This window comes from Pectinophora gossypiella, chromosome Z, assembly GCF_024362695.1.
Source record: "Pectinophora gossypiella chromosome Z, ilPecGoss1.1, whole genome shotgun sequence".
NCBI classification, from domain to species: Eukaryota; Metazoa; Arthropoda; class Insecta; order Lepidoptera; family Gelechiidae; genus Pectinophora; species Pectinophora gossypiella.
This window is the reverse complement of record NC_065433.1, coordinates 15,459,479-15,478,850: the sequence shown is the minus strand read 5'-3', so window position 1 is coordinate 15,478,850 and position 19,372 is coordinate 15,459,479. Positions and strand designations below refer to the sequence as shown.

General features: G+C 37.1%; 2 protein-coding genes across 4 annotated transcripts in view; one reads left to right on the top strand and one right to left on the bottom strand.

The window, feature by feature from the left end:
- Positions 1 to 1,509: 1,509 nt before the first annotated feature.
- On the top strand, positions 1,510 to 8,888 carry LOC126379835 (dnaJ homolog subfamily C member 22). The gene is made up of 7 exons (XM_050028778.1): positions 1,510 to 1,647; positions 1,746 to 2,010; positions 4,432 to 4,579; positions 4,732 to 4,933; positions 5,911 to 6,054; positions 7,872 to 7,995; positions 8,618 to 8,888. Exons 2-7 carry the CDS (start codon positions 1,750 to 1,752, stop codon positions 8,852 to 8,854), a joined length of 1,116 nt encoding a protein of 371 aa, XP_049884735.1. The 5' UTR covers positions 1,510 to 1,647; positions 1,746 to 1,749; the 3' UTR covers positions 8,855 to 8,888.
- Positions 8,889 to 12,219: 3,331 nt separating this feature from the next.
- Positions 12,220 to 19,372, bottom strand: part of LOC126379824 (epidermal growth factor receptor) — a 96,675-nt gene continuing 89,522 nt past the window's right edge. For all 3 annotated transcript variants that reach the window (XM_050028754.1, XM_050028755.1, XM_050028753.1), the window contains 4 exons: positions 17,757 to 19,157; positions 17,249 to 17,381; positions 15,116 to 16,955; positions 12,220 to 14,633 (listed from right to left, as the gene is read on the bottom strand). In XM_050028754.1, the coding sequence (XP_049884711.1) occupies positions 13,776 to 14,633; positions 15,116 to 16,955; positions 17,249 to 17,381; positions 17,757 to 19,157 (4,232 nt within the window). In that variant the 3' untranslated portion in view covers positions 12,220 to 13,775. The remainder of the gene's footprint in view (positions 14,634 to 15,115; positions 16,956 to 17,248; positions 17,382 to 17,756; positions 19,158 to 19,372) is intronic.

Sequence of the window (19,372 nt, the reverse complement as noted above, 5' to 3'; positions counted from 1 at the left end):
CGTTTAACACGTTCACAGTCCCCATACAAAGTTTTTTTTCGACCCGGTAAGTCCAACTTAGATAATGTCGAATTCGTATGTTATTATATGTAACTACAACGTATAAGAAGTTTCATTTCCGAAAAATCATTTTTCCTTTTAGTTTTCAGCAGTTTTTCCCGTGACCCACATGTGGGGGCACGGACTTATGAGGAGGAAATAATGTGACCCCACGGACTTGGGAGTAAATTTTTTATTTTACTTTGCGAGTAGTTCAACAATTATTATAATTCCCACATTTATCTGAGACTCGAAACAGTTGTTGTTTTGATTCCGATATAGTACGTTCACTTTTGCGCATAAAATGTCTATTTTACCGGATAGGGATATCCAGAGGATTCTGGAAGATAGGGACGCTGAAAGCATCATATCAGATATTGAAACTGTTGTATGAAAATGAAGATATTGAAGACAAATTATAAAGTCGCGGAATTTTGATATAAATAAATATATTTTTTTAATAAAATAACGTTTTTGTCTTACTCAGTGGAAAATAATTCATATTTCCCGCACGAAAAACAAAATGTGGATTGTTTTTTTTTCATCCTATGACTTCATCCTTTGCTGATAAGTCCAGTAAATTACATAAACGTACTCCTAAGTCCAAGCCCGAAAACGTAGTTCGAAGTTATATGAACCCCGTGACCCACACGTGGGGGCACGGACTTGCCATCATATTTTGTGGTGCCCCCACGTTGGGGGCACTGGACTGGCAACGTGTTAACCTTCTAATTTCATGAATAACATATAATGCATCTTTTATCTTTGATATACATAATGACCCTATTTATTACACCCATGCACAATTACCTAAATCTTTCACCCATTATTATTCTGATCAAAGTAAAGTGAAGCAATATAGGTAGCAACATAATTTTATATATAATCTGATCCAAATATCAATATTATATGCTTCCGCCATTACATTATATTTTTGAATAATTATGTACCTGAGTTATTAATAAATAGGTAATTATCAGTGCCATCTATATTGTTTTTTGGGGAACGTAGCTTGGAAGGTTGTCCGTCATTCTTTTTCGGACTATCCGTTATTTTCGCCGAAAATTTTTCGGACTTGGATCAGATAATCGGATAAGACTCGGATCATGTAGTGTGATGACGATGAGCTACTATACAAATACTTCTACGACCATTTTGGATCCGTTATTTCATGGACTTGGTTCCCTTGCTTGGTTCGGATAAAAATCGGATGTAATGCGAAAACGCCTTTATGCATGCATGGCATGCTATGGGGGAGGAGACGACTTTTCGGTTCGCGGAGGTCCGTATTGTTCTATGTATCGTTTTGTATATTTCGTACTCTTACGTCTCATAACGGATAAAAAAAATGTAACGGATCGATAAGTTCCAAACTATAATCCAAGAAGATTATGACTAAGAGTGAGTTGGGCGTGTATCCAAATTTTAATGTCACGTCGCCGCCCTGGTGTGACGTTTTGATTTGACTGACTGACAGCCAGAGAGAGGATTTTCTTTTTCACTCTTCATTCATATTGGCTTGTTCTTTTGAAGAATAAAGTTTCAAGTGTAATTTATTCAGAAATTCCAAGTAATTATAAAATAAAAACACTTCAATTTTATATTTAGGTAAGTTTGAAGTATTTCCTATTCATATTCATTCACTAAAGTGAAATTTTATTGTGGTATTCGCAGTTTTTACACTCGACGTTTTCTTCTTTTCAAAGGAACATGTCTGCGAAAAAGGAGGCGCTGCCAGGGGAGAAGTCCGTGATCCGGGCGTATTTTCTGTGGTTGTTTAGTGGGATTTTTGGCGGGCATCATTTCTATCTTCGTAGGGACAGGCACGCCTTTGTCTGGTGGACAACCCTTGGTGGTTTTGGCGTTGGGTGGCTTGGTGAAATATTCCGTATTCCTCGCTACGTTAGAGATGCCAATCAAGACCCTCAGTATATGCAGGAACTCGCCAATAGGATGCTACGTAATAAAAAGGTAAGGTTAGAGATATCTGGGTCACCAATGTATGTTGTATAAATATAGCTTACTAATTTTAACATGACCACAAGTTCTGTGTGGGTAATGTATGTGACTTGGTAAGCAAGTCTTATGGGTACTTAAAATATATTAACAAAGGTTAAATTACTGCATAAATAATTGTATATAGGTAGAATGTATAAATGTGTGACTAGAAAGATTTTACAAAGTACCTATAGATTTTGTTGTGCTCTGTTTCATTATGTACTAAAATAAAATATAATTCTGATGGTTTAAAATTTTAAATATATGGTGAATGTGTCTACTTACCTGAAAGACAGTGGTGCTAGGGAATCTAATTTCATGTCAAGTATACATACCAATACCTTGCCCCAATTTTATGACATCAATGTGAATATGATTTTGCAAATATCATGAGATATGGTCTTCATAATCTTGCAAATACCAAGATTGTAATTGTGTTGTTTACTGTAAGATTGCATTCCCTAAATAGTCCTGATACCAGCAGACACCTAATTTTATTTCTGGTTATACCTGTCACTTTCATATCCACTGAAAAGGAAAAGGTGAGATGATGGGATAGCTGTTAATTTAAAAATAAATGAAGGAATGAAACAATGTAAATAAATATGTAATACCCAGATGCCTTTTAAAATCGAAAATCCCATTGTTTAACTATTGTATCTGGAAATCTGGGCCTTATGAGGTTAGATATCTGCAGGTGTCTACTGAAATCAGTACCATTGTACATCTAATGGCTTTACACAATCTTTAGTACTTATATGCAATATAGTGGGTACAAAACCCTAATAAGAATTTACCATCACCACCACCACTCCGATACTAACAATCCACTGAGTATGCATTAAATCTGAATTTGTTAATGTAAGTTGGTAGATAGTGTTGTTCACTTTCTTTATTTGTCCTACTAACATGGTAATATATAAAAAGTAAAAAATGTTATCAATATTTACAAATAGACAAATGAGTCTTGATATACATATACCTATCAAACTTTTCAGATTATCTTCATCTAACTATATTCTTAATAATTTATTTAATTTCAAGCCAATCCTTCAATGGGTGATGTAGCCTACAGGTTCAGGTGAAGGTATGATAACAATACATTTATAAGCATGTACATTGCATCTTTGTGCTGTTGCTTTTATTTTTTTTTTGTGCAATAAAAGAAGAATAAATCTACAGAATGAATAGCAAAGTAGGGAGAATGAAAAAGAAAATTGCCTGATTATTGTTATTCTTTTGATGACAGTACTCCAATAAACAAACTATATAACTGTCGTCACAGTAATTATTTTGATTAAATTGCTACCTTGTCCTTTTTCTATATTTTGTGTGTGTGTGTGTGTGATGACTTGTTTATTTAATGTGTGCTGCTTGAAATGTCTTATTATGCTAAATCATTTAATATTCAATATGTCTCACTCTCATCGTCATAAATCAATAAAAAGTGTTTCATAATCTTTCATAGCGTTCCATAAATCTCACTAGTTCACAAATTTCAAATCAGCCTCTTCCCTGTTAACATTAATAGGTAAGTTTTAATGTCCCCGATTCCTGCAAACACCTAATTTTATTTTAAGTTATACCCGCCATTTTCTTATCCGCCGAAAAGGAAAGAGACGGATGATTGACAACTGTTAATTTTAAAATGAATAAATAACCTGGAGGAATAAAATAGGCAGCTCGCTAGTATGCAACCCATTTGATGTATGCTGTCAACTTAATTCTGTTGGGTTATTAGCCAATAAATATACATAAATAAATATTACATTTGGAAGGGTTTTTAAAATTCCTGCCTAAAATTGACGTGTGTTTCATAAATTTTATGCCTGTCATTTACCTGTCCCTTTCCTTTTCGGCAGATAAGAAATGACTGATATAACTTAAATAAAATTAGATGGTGTCTACAGGAATAAGCACCAGTATAGTTGAAAAACAACAGTTTTAGGTTTATATATATGATTTGCACTACCCCCAAACTAGAAATATAATTATGAGGTTTTAGATTTATTTTGGTATATATGGGTATAAACAACAGTAAAATACAGCAGTTACCAGGGTTTAAGTATGGCTGATATTGATGATTCATAACTTGGAGAGATTAAATGTAGTGTCACTTTCAATTAAAATAATTTTGAAATAGACACAATTCATGCCCCTAATAATCCCTAACACGGTGGGTGTACCCTTGCAACTATTCTTGGTATAGGGGTATTGAAATATTATGTAGATGTAATATAATAATATCAAAATAATATGAGCTCACTACTGACCATATAGATGTATACACTTTAAAAGCCATTCAGTGGCCACAATAAAATTATTTTTAATATCCTTTACATACACTAACCTGCTCCATAACATTCTACTAATTATCATGATGTGTTTGACCAGCCTCCATTTTCGATGAACCGCTTCACCGGCATGTTGATGGTGGGTTACTCGTGGGGCCAGATGGCAATGTCAGCCGTGCCTCCAGATGAGTTCAACGGAATCAACCTGAGATACCTGAACTATCTTGTCCCACTTGTTGCAGCTCTCGGTAAGCAATAGTTTCATATTTAGAACCTATCCATCCACCATCTCATAAATATAAAAGATCTTTTAGGCAAATAGCTTGTATGTCTTGTCAAATAACAAGGTATAACTGTTATATATTATGGAGGGTCACTAAAATGTGTATGATCTTTGAAGGTGTGTGGACGGTTGGCAACATTGGACGAGAACAGGGAAGTCTGAAGTGGCCACTCCTTGCTGCCTATGCGGCGTACCCCGTGAGGTTCTATGTGTATGACGAGACTGTGTGGTTCACACTGATGGTGCTCGCCTCAGCTCTCGCGTTTGACTCCTTCTCCAAGGAGTGGCGCAAGAAAACCACCAAGAATAGCCTTGTCAAGTAAGTTTTTTATATTTAGTTGTCAATAGTTACAAAGCTTTTGTGCGCCTTTCCTCTCTTGATTGTTGTTATTACTTGTTATATTGTTAAAATAAAACAACTTGATTTATATTGTATGCAACACTACAGTCAAATCTGTTATAACTCCTTTGTGCTATAATGAATTAAATTCTAATGATATCGAAAAATATTTGATTTTTTAATAACAAATATTAAAAGTTGTCGATTCAATAGAAAAATGCATGTACCTAAAAATTTGCAAAGCACTTGATTAAATACAATCATGACGACAAAGTTTTGCTTAATGAGGTCAGCTAAACACAGCGTTTTTTATTATAATCTATAAAATGTGTTCTTTTTCATGTCTTAATTCAGTTCTTTTAGATACCATAGTTTTGGCATTTCGGCTTTGATAGATACCTATTCTTTCTAGCCATCCCTTATCCTGTTATGAGTAGATTCTGGTATCTTGTGTTACCATTGCACACTGTCTTTATACTGAAGTAAACCTTTGCAACAAAACCTAATTAAGACTTTATATATTTATGAAGTTCTTTGTGAACTTGCAATGTTGACACCTTTTGCGGTTGTTGAGAACAATCCTGTACTGTTACTGTTTACTTCCAGCCTCCGTAGTCCATTGGTAGAACGTTGTGCTCACGATCTGGAGCTCCCTGGTTCGAATCCCGGTGGAGACATATCACAAAAAATACTTAATGACTCCCAGTTTGTTTAGCACATTACAGGCTGATCACCCGAATGTCCGTAAGTATGATGTTCCGTTCTTCGGAAGGCACGTTAAGTCATTGGTTACTGTTACTACTGACTGATATAAGTACGTGGTCGTTACATGTGTCATTTTAGGGGAGTTTGACGGCTCACTAATAACCCTGACGCCAGAGTCATGAGGTTGTTACTCCACCTCACAACCCACATGATAGAAGACTGTTTACTTGATATCGTATTTTTTTATCCAGGCGAATTGCTGTGCTGGGTCTGTGTGCCTCGCTTTACGTATTGTTGTGGGTCAGCTACCTCTACTTCCACGGCACGATCACTGACAGCGAAGGTGACGAGGTGCCAATCTATGAAGCTCTGCATCACTTCTTCACTAGCCCCTGGTAAGGACGAGTTTATAATAATAGAACTGAAAGTAATGCTAAAAAGTTATATTACAGGGCAAATTAGTTTTGGCTCTTCTGTCGAATTCATCTGTAAGGCCTATGCTTATGAATTATTTCTAACGACTTATGCTTTTAGGAAAAAATAATGCCAGTATTTAAGCTTTTTTGTTAGATTGATAGGCGCATAAGGTCTCATTCGCCAAGAGTTATTCCTGCCTTATTTTTATAAGTAAAAACAATTCTGAAAATGTCCTCACAGGCTCAATTACACAATTCAGAAAATGTCAAACTTAAAAGAGAAATTAAAAAGAGTTTATTTTAAACGGCTAATATATCAAGTATGTTGGGTGTAAGTATATTCCAGGCTTAGTAAAAATCATATTAGTTAAAACACAATGTTAAAGAATAAAGTCATCTTTGCTCTCAGCTCAGCTTATATGTCACGTACTACCATACTCACCTTTCATAGTCGTACATTCATCATCAACAGCCTATATACGTCCCACTGCTGGGCACAGGCCTCCCCTCAATCAACCGGAGGGGGTATGGAGCATACTCCACCACGCTGCTCCAATGCGGGTTGGTGGAGGTGTTTTTACGGCTAATAGCCGGGACCAACGGCTTAACGTGCCCTCCAAAGCACGGAATCATCTTACTTTTTCGGACAATCAGGTGATTCAAGCCTGAAAAGTCCTTACCAAACAAAGGACAGTCTCACAAAGTGATTTCGACAATGTCCCCATCGGGAATCGAACCCGGACCTCCAGATCGTGAGCCTAACGCTCTAACCACTAGACCACGGAGGCTGTTATTCGTACATTGTCCCAGAAATATTTGACTATTTCTAAAAAAAACTTTTGCTTACATGAACAAAGTACAATAGGCTAGTTTCCAACTAGTCAAATCAGTTACTTTTTACCACACGTAAATTACTACGGAATTTGTATGAAAAACGTGTGACGTCACAGAAAACGTGACAAAATGTCGCACTTATTATTAAATTTTTCTTTATTAAAATTCATAAATAAGTTAAATTGACAAAAGAAAACGCTTCTTGTCACTTTTAGATCTGTCTGTGTTTGTGTGTTTTCGTACCTTCAGCTTTAACAACCTGTACCTTTATTTTTCAATAATATATATAGTTTTCTTTAATAATTTTATTGTTAAATTGTATATGTGACAAATTGTATAATTATTTAAATATAATATATTAATTATATGTGACATTGTGTAGGTACTGGAATAATTAAACCTGATTTGAGGTAGTGAAATATTCTTTATTTACTTAGTACAATTGATCATAATCATAATCATTTACTTTGGTAATAAAAAATATTACATGTCAATTAACTGTGGAAAAATCAAATGCAGTAAAGAATTGCGACTTGTGAATTTGATATACTGATGATTTGCGTATGATCATTTGCGAATGCGATCTTATGCGCCTACTCCAAAAATCTTTTCTATTCACGAATCTAATTATTTCCATTTAGTGCATAAGTGTAAGTATAAGACGATATTTTAGGGGGTTTCTATATTTAAGAGTTATCTAATATGTCTACAGAAGTTAACCTACATACAAAATACGATGTAAGTACACTAGCCTCTTAGTAGCCTGCATTATACAGCTTATCAGCAGAAGTGTTGAAGTGGTCGAGAAGTATTCATGAGATTCTTTAAAAAAATGTTTAAGAAATTGTATTTTTCTTTCTAACGCCTTGACCACATCCTATGAGGCAATAACAAAAAATACTTTACAGCAGTTCCAGCGATGTTGCTGAACACAGGCATTTAATCAATGGACACTTTTTCAGGTGGTTGGATGTGAAGCAGTGCCTCATCGACACGTACCAGTACGCACAGCATCACGGCTGGTATGAGGTGTGGAAGCAGATCATCGAGCTATCCGACCCACACGGCGAACAGAATGCTTACAAGGTACGTTATATCAAACTATCCCGCCCGCTATTAGTTCGCGTGGACTTCTTTGTCCCTGGAAAACACTCTAGGTCCATCTCTGGAGGATACCAAATTCCCGAAATAATCTCAAGAGTGTCGAAATCTGTTTCTGAGAACTACTTTCTTAGTATCGGCAAGGCTGGAGGGTCGTTTTATTCTTCCTCTCTCTCTCTCTCTCTCTCTCTCTAGGTAGCATTTGCTATCATTTACTATCAGGTTAGATTGTAGTAATACATATTAGCTATAAGAATATTGGTAGTAACACAAACATAAACCAATATACATCCCACTGCTGGGCACAGGCCTCCCGTCAATCAACCGGAGGGGGTATGGAGCATACTCCACCACGCTGCTTCATTGCGGGTTGGTGGAGGTGTTTTTACGGCTAATATCCGGGACCAACCGCTTAACGTGTCCTCCGAAGCACTTAATCTTACTTTTTCAGACAATCAGGTTATTTAAGGCTGAAAAGTCCTTACCAAACAAAGGACAGTCTCACAAAGTGATTTCGACAATATCCCCATCGGGAATTGAACCCGGACCTCCAGATCGTGAGCCTAACGCTCACTACTAATAGTAATCTTAGTTATTCCTTATTCAGGTGCTTGGTCTAGGACCAGACGCTAGCCAGCAAGAGATCACGTCCACCTGGCGACGTCTGTCCCGCGAGAACCACCCGGACAAAGTCAAAGACGAGTTGCAGCGACGAGTAGCTCAGGAACGTTTCATGGAGATACAACAAGCGTACGAAATCCTATCCAACAGCAAACACAGGCGGAATAGAAGGAATAAGAAGGACAATTCCGAACCAAGAGCGAATGACAAAGTGGAACTCTAAAATAAAGGCTTATATTTTGTATTTAGACGTAAAGTAACATGACTATGTTACTTTAATATAGTTCTGACTAGAACAATGTTTATACGACGAAATTACACGTGGATATCTCATCCAACGATTATATATGTAAGACCCAGCAAGAGAGTAATGAGTCTCAACAATCCGTCCGTAACAATATTATTATACTAGTAGTTTAAAATTTAAATGTAACGTATTTTCTTTACCATTGCTCAAATTTCAGTGTAAATAATGTTTATTTTGGTAAAAACCAAATTTTACTGCAATTCTTAAAGCTTGGTGCGTGTGGTAATGAAACTAATATAATATAGGTATTTAGTAATATAATATAATCAGATTTTTTATGTATTAGTCGAGATCGTTATACAAAGTTTTTTATGACTGGATCTTGGCTAAATAGAGAAATACGTTAAATATCAAGTAAAGGTTACGGTAGGATAGTAACCAAATGTATTATAAATCAATGGTGTAAGGTATTATTTTCCAAAAGAGCTTTGTGTGAAAATATAATTATACGTTGTTGTCTATTAAAAATACAACTGGATCTGGTCGCCAACTAGCGTAATTCGCCGTTTAATTACAGCCTAGCCTTTCCACCAACGGCCTAAGTACGTTAGGTTTTCATTTATAACTTAAACCCCGAGTATGTTTTACTTGTTCAATATAGCTCAGATAGTGATTAAGTTTTCTACCACTTTTTAATCCCGTCCATCTAAATCTGTCGATTTTGAGATATGTTAAGTAATTTTAAAACTTGCGATCTGATTTTATTAACTTTTGCATTTACGAAGCCAAATATATTTCTTATTTACGCATTTCTAATTGTTGTGAGACTTATCCGCATTTAGTATTTTTTTTTGTATTTAGCATAGTACCTACTAAGTAAGTTTCTTAAATATCTATTGGAATAACGTGGAAATAACTATCGAGGTTGCCATCCGTCCATTACATTTCCTTTTGTGGTGTCGAGTTGGGCATTTGTTTGATACACGAATAACAAATGTAAAATACGACCTAATATTTGTATTATTTATTCGAAATTTGAAAGTGCCGTGGAAAGCTGCGTACGAGCGAGACTGACAATCTGCGTGCGCTCCTTATTCCTTATGTCGTACGGACTGAAGCGGGTACGCAAAGCCACCTCCAATAGTACGCATCGGTTCGGTAGGCAACATGAATCAATAATATCAATGAGGTATTTGATTGGGTCAACGATTATAAATTGCTAATCTTGAAATAGAAGCCAGTCTAAGACGTTCAACAATCAATCTCATTTTCAACTTATTTTCGAATTTCATTTATGCATTAAGTAAAAATAAGTGCGACGTTTGACCGCTTCTATTGATGACGTCACAGGACAGTATTTCCATACAAACTCAACTTTCGTTTTGACGTTTTGTAAAAAGTGTATCTTAATTTGGCTAGGTTGTCAAGTAGCCTGGCTTCAACTAGTCTTGCCCCTGCAACTATCTGCAGGTACATCTTCAAACTGGCCAAAACTCTTTAACTCCACTTGCCACTGACATTGTATATAAATTATGCCCAACTCCGTAGTTATTTCTAATTCACATGTTACTACAAAAAGGGTATTACGAACTTCTATCTGTTTTTATTTGTAGTAACTTATCTGAAACTGTTTATTCGTATTTATAACATTTTTTATTACTTTATGGGGCATTATTACTTTATAATTTAGTCTTTTGATTCAATATTTTATACTTACCTTACTTTTAGATATTTATTCTTCATTTTATTACATCTTAATTTATTAAATGCATTTAATTGTAAACGGTGTATTAAATTTATTTAAAATATACCTATTTAATTCATATTTATCTTTTCATTTCAATGTGTTCTTCTTTTATCGTGTGGGTTGTGAGGTGGATTACCAACATCAGCCACCCTACTGTTATCCTGGTTTATTAATGAGCCGCCAAAGGCCCCTGATATGGCTCATGTAACGACTATGTACTTTTCTGGGTCCTCATACAAAATTCGGGTTCGAATCTTTTTCTCCTATTCCGTGAGCGTACATTACATCTGTATTAAAAGTCCCGATACAACAGAACAGAGGAATTACGTTACAACCTTCTGGTACATTGTTTTAAAAAACTTTCCAACAATTTAGGACTATGGTTTATTCAGTTATAGGACCTTTAGAAACGCTATACGCTTTTTAAAGGATTTCATGCGAGATGCAGTTCATGCGGAACTATCTCACTGAGAGGCCAATATTACTTTTCCAAATTTACGTACATGATTCTGCTTACATTAATATGATAGATACTTTTAAGATTTACATTAACACGTACGGTCATGAGCATTAATATGTATACACTTTGGTACCATGTCACATTAACTTTTTTGTCAAATTGCACTGTAAGTCGCACTAAATGTCAAATATGTTAGTGCGACAGAGTCCTAAAGTGGGTATATTATATTACTCATGACTGTACATACATAAACAGTCTATATAAGTTCCGGCAACGACATACTCTCAATCAATCGGAGGGGGTATGGAGCATACTCCACCACGCTGCTCCGCTGTGGGCGAGGTTGGAGGCATTTGGACTAGTAACACATACATTAATGGAATGCATATTATGCCTACATAGCATCTGAAGATATATAAGTAGCCTATTGTTTGATTGATTGCACCTATTTATCGGAATATTTGCATTACGACTTACCTATTTGTAATGTATGCTATGCCGCCGGGACAATAATGTAAAGTCTATTTTGAGAATTTGTAGGTATAAGAAAACCCGGTATGCTCAATCCTATGACACGCCGCCATTGCTAGCCCATTGATGACGTAAGAGTTACCACTGTGATACTATTAAATTGGTATCTCCAACATTCCAAGGACGTAAATTTTGTTATTGAAAATTAAGAGTATTACTGAGTAATGTATTTAATTACTATTAATTGTATTATTATTTAAAAACATTAAAACTGTACGTAAATCCTTTACTAAAAGTTCAAAATTTTCCTTGCAAGGCAAAAAAAGCATTGGCCGTGGACATTTTTTATAAGATGTTCACTAGAACCTTTCTCTACTCCATCCCCAGTTGAGGGGACCTCAAGGTATTCCTCGAAATTGGTTCCAGTAAGGTATGACGTCATTAATTTCGTATTATTTTCTTGGTAGTTTGATATGCTCGACTGCAGTGAGTAACGTCCTCAAATCGAGGACGTAAATGTCAATATAAAATACCAAAATGACAAACGAGTTGAGTGAAGGAATAGTCGAGTTAACATCTTAGAATACGGGTGTTAGAATTTCTACAGGAGGGATTACCAAAGGAATGTGTCTAGGTAGGTTTAGGCGGTGAAAGAAAACAGTATTATTTATTTATGTTTCGTTTATCAAGGTACAAGTACCTACTTTAAACTTCCTGACATCGCTCCAAAACGACTATCTACACAAAACAATAAATGTTAGCCATGTAAAAATTATTGTATTTCATTAATTATACATAGGATGGACGTAGTATATGTTTGTACAAACCATTTGTTCATTTAAAAGTCAAGTGAAATAGAAAGGTCACTATACCAAGTTATATGATAGATAAACAATATAAATTAGAAATAAAGAAACAATGGCTGTAGAAACATATTAAACTATAAACTTCATATATTTATTTTACTGTCGTATTTCAATAATGGCACATGTAAGTACTATAACATATATATAATTCAGAATTTCATATGTGTCTATAAACATTACAAATGTTATTCACATATGAGTACGAATATTTACTACTACATAAGCTTTCTTTGAGATAATATTATCACCTAGATATTTTATTTACAGGACCTATTAAATTATGTACATATTTATTACATGGCAAACAAGAGTTTGGTCTAAATATAAAAAAAAACACTTAACCATACTATTAACAAGATATAATTTGCATTTTATTGGGAATTTTGAGCTTCATTTGTGCATAAGACAGTGCTCAAACTTAAAATTAATGTCTTTTAATGTTTTGCTTTTTAATAATGTACAATAGATAGGTATATAGTTTCTTTTATTTAACAAGTATATTTACAATATGTTTACGTAGCTGCGGGCAGGTCCTCAGTATATAAGGCCAGGCAAGTAGTTTAAGCAAGTTAATAAAATAACCCTTTAGTATTGCTCCCTATATTGGCAAGATCTCACTCATCTTGGAAGAACGTGGTCTAATAAAATATTCTATTTAAAAAAAAATCGCTTCAAATGCTCGCGTTATCGTAAAAAAAAAGGAAATTATATTCCATAAACTAAAGTCATGAGAAGAACGTAATAAAAATATTCAGCTAAATAAAAGTTGTTTAACGTGCACGGTAGAAATAGTTTGTGTGAATCTTGTGCGAGAAATTAAAAAGATCTAAATTTTAGATAGATGGAAATCAGAAATGTTGTATCGGTAAGTGAAAACTACTAAGATTTTCCAAATAATCCAAATAAGGTCACAACCCACCTTAATAATTGACTTCACTGGTCTCATTGTATTGCAATTAATCTAATTATCACAGTTTATAATTAAAATAACGCTCGCTTAGCTACTTATTGCTACAGCATTCGAGAAATGTAGACATAGCCTTCCTTACACTAAATTAATAAATAACTTATATATGTATTTTGTTAAGTGCGTTAGAGCACCATATAAAATCGTAATTATATTTTTACATTTCATTATTCCGTAACAAGTCCTTTACAAAATTTTAAGTAGAAAAAATTAACAAATTGATTTGTTTGTAACTAAAATAAAATCTTAGTTGAAGTTTTTCAACAAACTATTACTAGCCACACCAATGGCACGAGAGGCGTACGCGCACTTTTAAGTAAAAAAGTCAGTACTCGCAAGAGATCAGTCTATACGTTGTAGTGTATCACAAAGCCAGGGCTCACACCTCACACGGTGGTCTCGTTCCGGCGCAGCGGCTGCAACTCGCGCTGCAGGTCGTTGTAGTACTCGTGGTCGGACATGGACTCCTCCTCCACGGAGCGCTGCGCCAGGAACTTGCTGGTGCCGGGCCGCGGCGTGGAGTCGCCGCCGCTGCCCTCGCTCACGCAGAGCGACTCCGGCGGCACCGGCTCCGTCGGAATGCCCAGTGTCTGTGGAGGCACGTTCTCTTCGGACATCAGGTACTCCGGATTGTCTACACATCGCTTCGACCCTACGAAACCACTGTAACGTAAGTCTTTCACGTCTTGAACCACTCCCCCTTCCCCTATCAAGTCCATGTATGCCGAAGCATTTTGGTTATGTTGCGGCGAAGGCATAAGGTAGTCATCCTCATCTAACGGCAGATTCAACTTCAGGTACACCACTTGAGCTTCTTTTGTTTTGGCCATGCTGTCAAAGTTTCCTTCGATTGAACCTTCAGGTTTGAGTTTCATAGGATCGCTGCAGTACCGCGAGCTGGAAGTATCAGAGGCACATACACCGTTATTGTAATAATGACGCATTTCTGTGCCCTCTGGATTGACCTGCTGATTGTATCTCAGAAGCTCATGGTCCCAGTTCTCAGGTCGGTTGGAGCCATCAGGTGTTGCACATTCTGTGTTGGTGACGTTGTTGGCCCAGGAAGATGACGTGCACGGCTTTAATGAGCTAGTCTGCGTTTCAACACCGGCACTGATGGCGGAATTAGAGGTAGCTGTTCCTGGTACTGCTTTAAATTTCGGTTGCAAGTACTCGTCAGCTTCAACCAATGATTCAGGACCTTCCAGTGCCGACGAAATATTCCTTATTAACTCCTTTTCATCCTGAAACAGGAATAAAAAAAATCTGTAAGTTTTTTTGTATTAATACAGAATTTTATTAAGTATAGGCATATTGCAAATAAGTACTAAAGAACGTTCAGAACAGAACTTAAATACTTATTAGTAATTTATAGTCATAATATGGTCATAGGATGGGTGACCACAAAAAAAAAGTTTTCATCTCGAGCTCCTCCGTGCTTCGGAAGGCACGTTAAGCCGTTGGTCCCGGCTGCATTAGCAGTCGTTAATAACCACCAATCCGCACTGGGCCCGCGTGGTGGTTTAAGACCCGATCTCCCTATCCATCCATAGGGAAGGCCCGTGCCCCAGCAGTGGGGACGTTAATGGGCTGATGATGATGATGAGTCATAATATGTTATTTTAATTTATGTTTTCAAGTTAACAGCATCTAGGAAAAATCTGTATGATGATTTCATTCAATGAGGTATTAAGTAGCTATAAAGAATTAATCATTTATTATTTACCTGAGTGGAGTAGGATGGTAGACGCATGAATTTGTCTCCAGGAATGACGAGATATCTGCCAGGGTCTCTTGCCATTTCGGCGAACTTTTCTGCCAATTCTTTGAAAGTAGGTCTGCTGTCAGCATCCAGCATCCAACACCGTACCATTATACAGTAGATGTCTAATGTACAGATGGTCGGTTGCGGCAATTTGTGTCCGTTCTCTATTAATTCTGGCACATTTCTAGCAGATATATTTTCATACGGCCGTGCACCATAACTTAAAATTTCCCAAATAGTAACACCGAATGCCCATACATCACTCTTGTGCGTAAATATTCTATGCTGAATACACTCCAGCGCCAACCATTTGATCGGCATTTTACCCCCAGCAGCTTTGTACTCGTCTTCATTTATGTCTAATAGTTTAGCTAAACCAAAATCTGTTATTTTAACGCTGTTTGGGGTTTGTACTAACACATTTCTGGCTGCTAAATCTCTATGTACCAATCTCTTCTCTTCTAAGTACGCCATGCCGCGAGCTATTTGAGTACACCAGTTCAAAAATGCTTTCGAACCTATTTTCTCTTTGTGTGTCCTGACGTAATCAAGCAAGCACCCAAGGGGCATTAGTTGTGTGATTAGCATCATTTGATTTGTCATACAAACAGCTAACAGCTGAAGTAAGTTGGGGTGTTCTACACTGGCCATTATATAAGCTTCTTCTAGGAACTCTTTACTTGTATTTGTACCCGTACCCTCTTTCAAAACTTTAATAGCAACTGGAATTTTCAAGTTTTCGCCTTCAGGGACCCAAACACCCTTGTACACTTTTCCAAAAGCACCAAAACCTAACATGCCTCCTCTTCGTAATTCACCTTCTTTTACTATTCGTAACTTGGCTAAGTTTGGCTTGACGTTAGTTGGACGTAGAGGTTCGTTGTCTTCGCAGCCTGTTAGCACCATGGTCATTTTTACAGCTTCTTTCTTTGCTTTTGCTTTTTGTCTAAACGTATAGCCAATTACTCCAAGAATTACTAACATGACAAATGCTAGTACCAATATGATTACCAAAAACGTTGGTGTCCTGGCTGTAGCCATAGCGGGTATGCCACTGGCGAGTTCTGAACAAAAAGGCTCGTCGATTTGATTTTGTAATTGTTCGTCGAAATAAATTTTATTAGGACTACTCTCAGGGCAAGTTTTTGTGCAGTTAAAAATAGGTTTATTGTCTATAGAATTAGTCTCGCTTAAGTATATTTTTAGATTAAGGCATTTAATACAGTCTGTTGAAGAGGGACCTGTACAGCCACGACATTCACTATGGCAGGGTGTACAAACTCTGCTAGCTTCGTCCGTATAATGGTCCGCTGGACATTCATCTTCACATTGATCTCCTCTTTTGAAACCATTGCAGACTTGACAAACCTGCTCATGAATACCGAAACCAGTGCATTTGATACACAATGGATGACATTTTCTGCAAACAACTTTTACTTTTCCTTCTAATGGTTTAACATTGCCAACCCATTCGTTGTAGTATCCATCTGGACAAGGTTCATTTTCTTTGAGACAACTTTCCACAGTTGCTTCGACGCTAATTATAGCTTTCTTGCATGAGTTACATCCTCCTTCTCCAACTGTATTAGCAGGCCCGGTGCAGCCGTTATAGCAATTGTAGTGGCAAGGAAGGCATGTGCCATTTTCAGAAGCGTATCTCGAGTCTGGGCACTTGGCGACACAGTAGGGTCCGTCACGGACGTGTTTACATCGGGAGCAGTTAGCACGACTCGGTCCGGAGCACCCGTCTAAGCACTCTGCATGGCACTGCTTGCAGATCTTTGGCCCAGCTTTGTATAACCTGTAATATGAAACATAAACATAAGCATTTTTGACAAATGTACATACCTTATAAAAGTGTCGAAATGTTGTTTGTTCGTCGAGCCGGTAAGAGAAGGCTACCCACACGTGAATAGGCTTTGTTATTCTAACACCTATCACTACCAGGTAGGTATGTCAAGATTGCTAGCAATAAATTTAATAGATATATTTCATACAGTATAAAATATTAAAATGTGTCGAACACGTTAATTTAGTTAACTTTTAAAATCTATAAACACGCATAATTATTTAGTAAAATGTTATGATACCTACCCTGGATGTACACTGCAATTCTGGATACATGTTTCGCCAAATTTATAGTTATGGCAGGAAAGGCATTGATCTGGTCCAGGGCCCCAGCATCCATCGGCAGAGCATTCAGGATCGCACACCAAATTCGCTTTTTCTGTTGAATAATGTTTGGTTAGGGGAAAAAATCACAAAACAAATGAATCCCAGGCCAATTTAACGAGAATAATACAAAGAAAAAAAAAAGAGAAATAATTGTCATGTTGATAATTGACCTGGGTTTGCTGAAATGAATTCGCTCGGCTGTGTTGTAGCAAAAGTTATATTAGTGCGGTTAGTGTGTGAATTAGTGTGTACAAAAAGATAAAATGTAGTATGTAGGGTTGTTATAGAACAAGGGGGAAAACTTCGCTTGCATTTGTGTTCTTTTTTATTTTTCCAAATTTATACTATCGCATTTGCAAAAATATGACTATTGAATTTACTATGAGGATCCTCACAAATAAGTAAAATACACGCTTAGCTAACTTACCACAAGTCCTCAGGTCACCGTTCTTCTGTATTATTTGCTTGTGATCCTTTGACTTGACTAGTTTGTTCCAGGCAATCTTTTCGGCAAAGCAAAGATTTCTGTTTTCCATAATCGCAATAGCGCCAGAGTTCACTCTCTTTAATGATTTCAAGCCTAGTGATTTCAGCGATGTCTTCACTATATAAAGGGAAGCAAAGAGATTCTCCACTACTTGACGTCCCCCTATCACTTCCAGATTGCGGAAGTAAGAAAGGCTCGTAAAGTTCGGATGGTGCGCCTGTACATTCAGATAGCCCGTCACTTCGCGAACTGTACTGAACACTTCCAGAGCTTCGGGACTCATTTTCCCATATCTCTCTCCGAAAGAGTAATCAGGATTAACTTGTTGGAACCCAGTAAATGTCATTTCCAATATTTCTATAGAACCATCTATTATTGTACAGTCTCTGAGACTTTCAATGTTTCCTGAATGGATTGGCTTCTCAGCACGGCAAGTTTTCGGACAAGTAACGTTGCATGGTATACATTCCCCATTTACAGCTGTTTTATTGGGAGGACAACTTCTTACGCAAGCTCCGCTATCTTTTAATAAATGCTCTGGACAATTCCGAACACATGTCGCACCATATGCATATTTACCATTCGGATTTGGCTCCCAGGAATATGTTGTAGGGTTATATATTTGCATTGGCGGACATTCTTGTGAACAAGTGCCTTCGTCATAAAAGTTTCGACAGGCAAGACATTGACTGGGGAGCGGTCCTGTGCAACCACCAGCACAAAATGTGTTGCAGCAATCTCGAGGGTTTGGCCCGAAACAGCGCCCTTGAGCACATTGCGGGCTGCAATTTGTCTTAGAAAATTTTTGGCAGTTTTCTGGCCCTTCACCCCAGCAACCTGCTTCACAACTAGGATGACATCGAGGACAGTCACGTTCAGGTGCCGAAAAATTATAGACGTACACATAAGTTGCATTTGGACCAGTAATTATTTCTTCCCAATTGATAGTCTTCACATGGCATAGGTTGTAGTTGTTGTAAATGCCAACACTGCCACGAAGAACATCTCGCAAAGCTGGCAACTCGAGGGTAAAGGCCGAAGACATGGTGACCATGAGGGCAAACTCTTCGTCTCTCGCGTTGATCTTGAAGAGCGTGCGTCCGCGGATGATTTGCAGATGAGGCAAAACGATCTGGCGGACGTTCACGTGAGAGATGAGTACGTAGCCGGTGACCTCTCGTATGTACTTGAGAAAGGACAAGTCCATCGTGTCGTTCTGAAGCCATGTCAGTTCGAGGTTGCCGTCGACGTAGGTACAGTTTGTGAAGCGGTCGCGAAGATTCCGGTAGTGAGTGTCCCGGTTCGATGGAACCGACATCCGACCGTTCGTCCCGATGCATACTGAAAATAAGGAAAAAACCTCTGTTAGTAAAATAGAGCACTTCAAAAGCTGGTTAAGTGTTTTTAGTGAAGTAACCTAATTTTACCTATGTTTTGTTTCACTACTGTTAACATAAATTAACTTAAAATACTGTTGTCAGTACATAAATTCGATGAGGTAATAAAAACAGTATTTATTTTTGGTCGAGGGATCGACAAGTTAGGAGCTGTTTGCG

Bases quoted from the DNA above. Each gene is read 5' to 3' on its own strand.
- LOC126379835 (XM_050028778.1), top strand. From the start codon at position 1,750: ATGTCTGCGAAAAAGGAGGCGCTGCCAGGGGAGAAGTCCGTGATCCGG. The intron at 2,011-4,431 runs GTAAGGTTAGAG...GTGTTTGACCAG, and splicing joins GGATGCTACGTAATAAAAAG to CCTCCATTTTCGATGAACCG. The intron at 6,055-7,871 runs GTAAGGACGAGT...ACACTTTTTCAG, and splicing joins CACTTCTTCACTAGCCCCTG to GTGGTTGGATGTGAAGCAGT.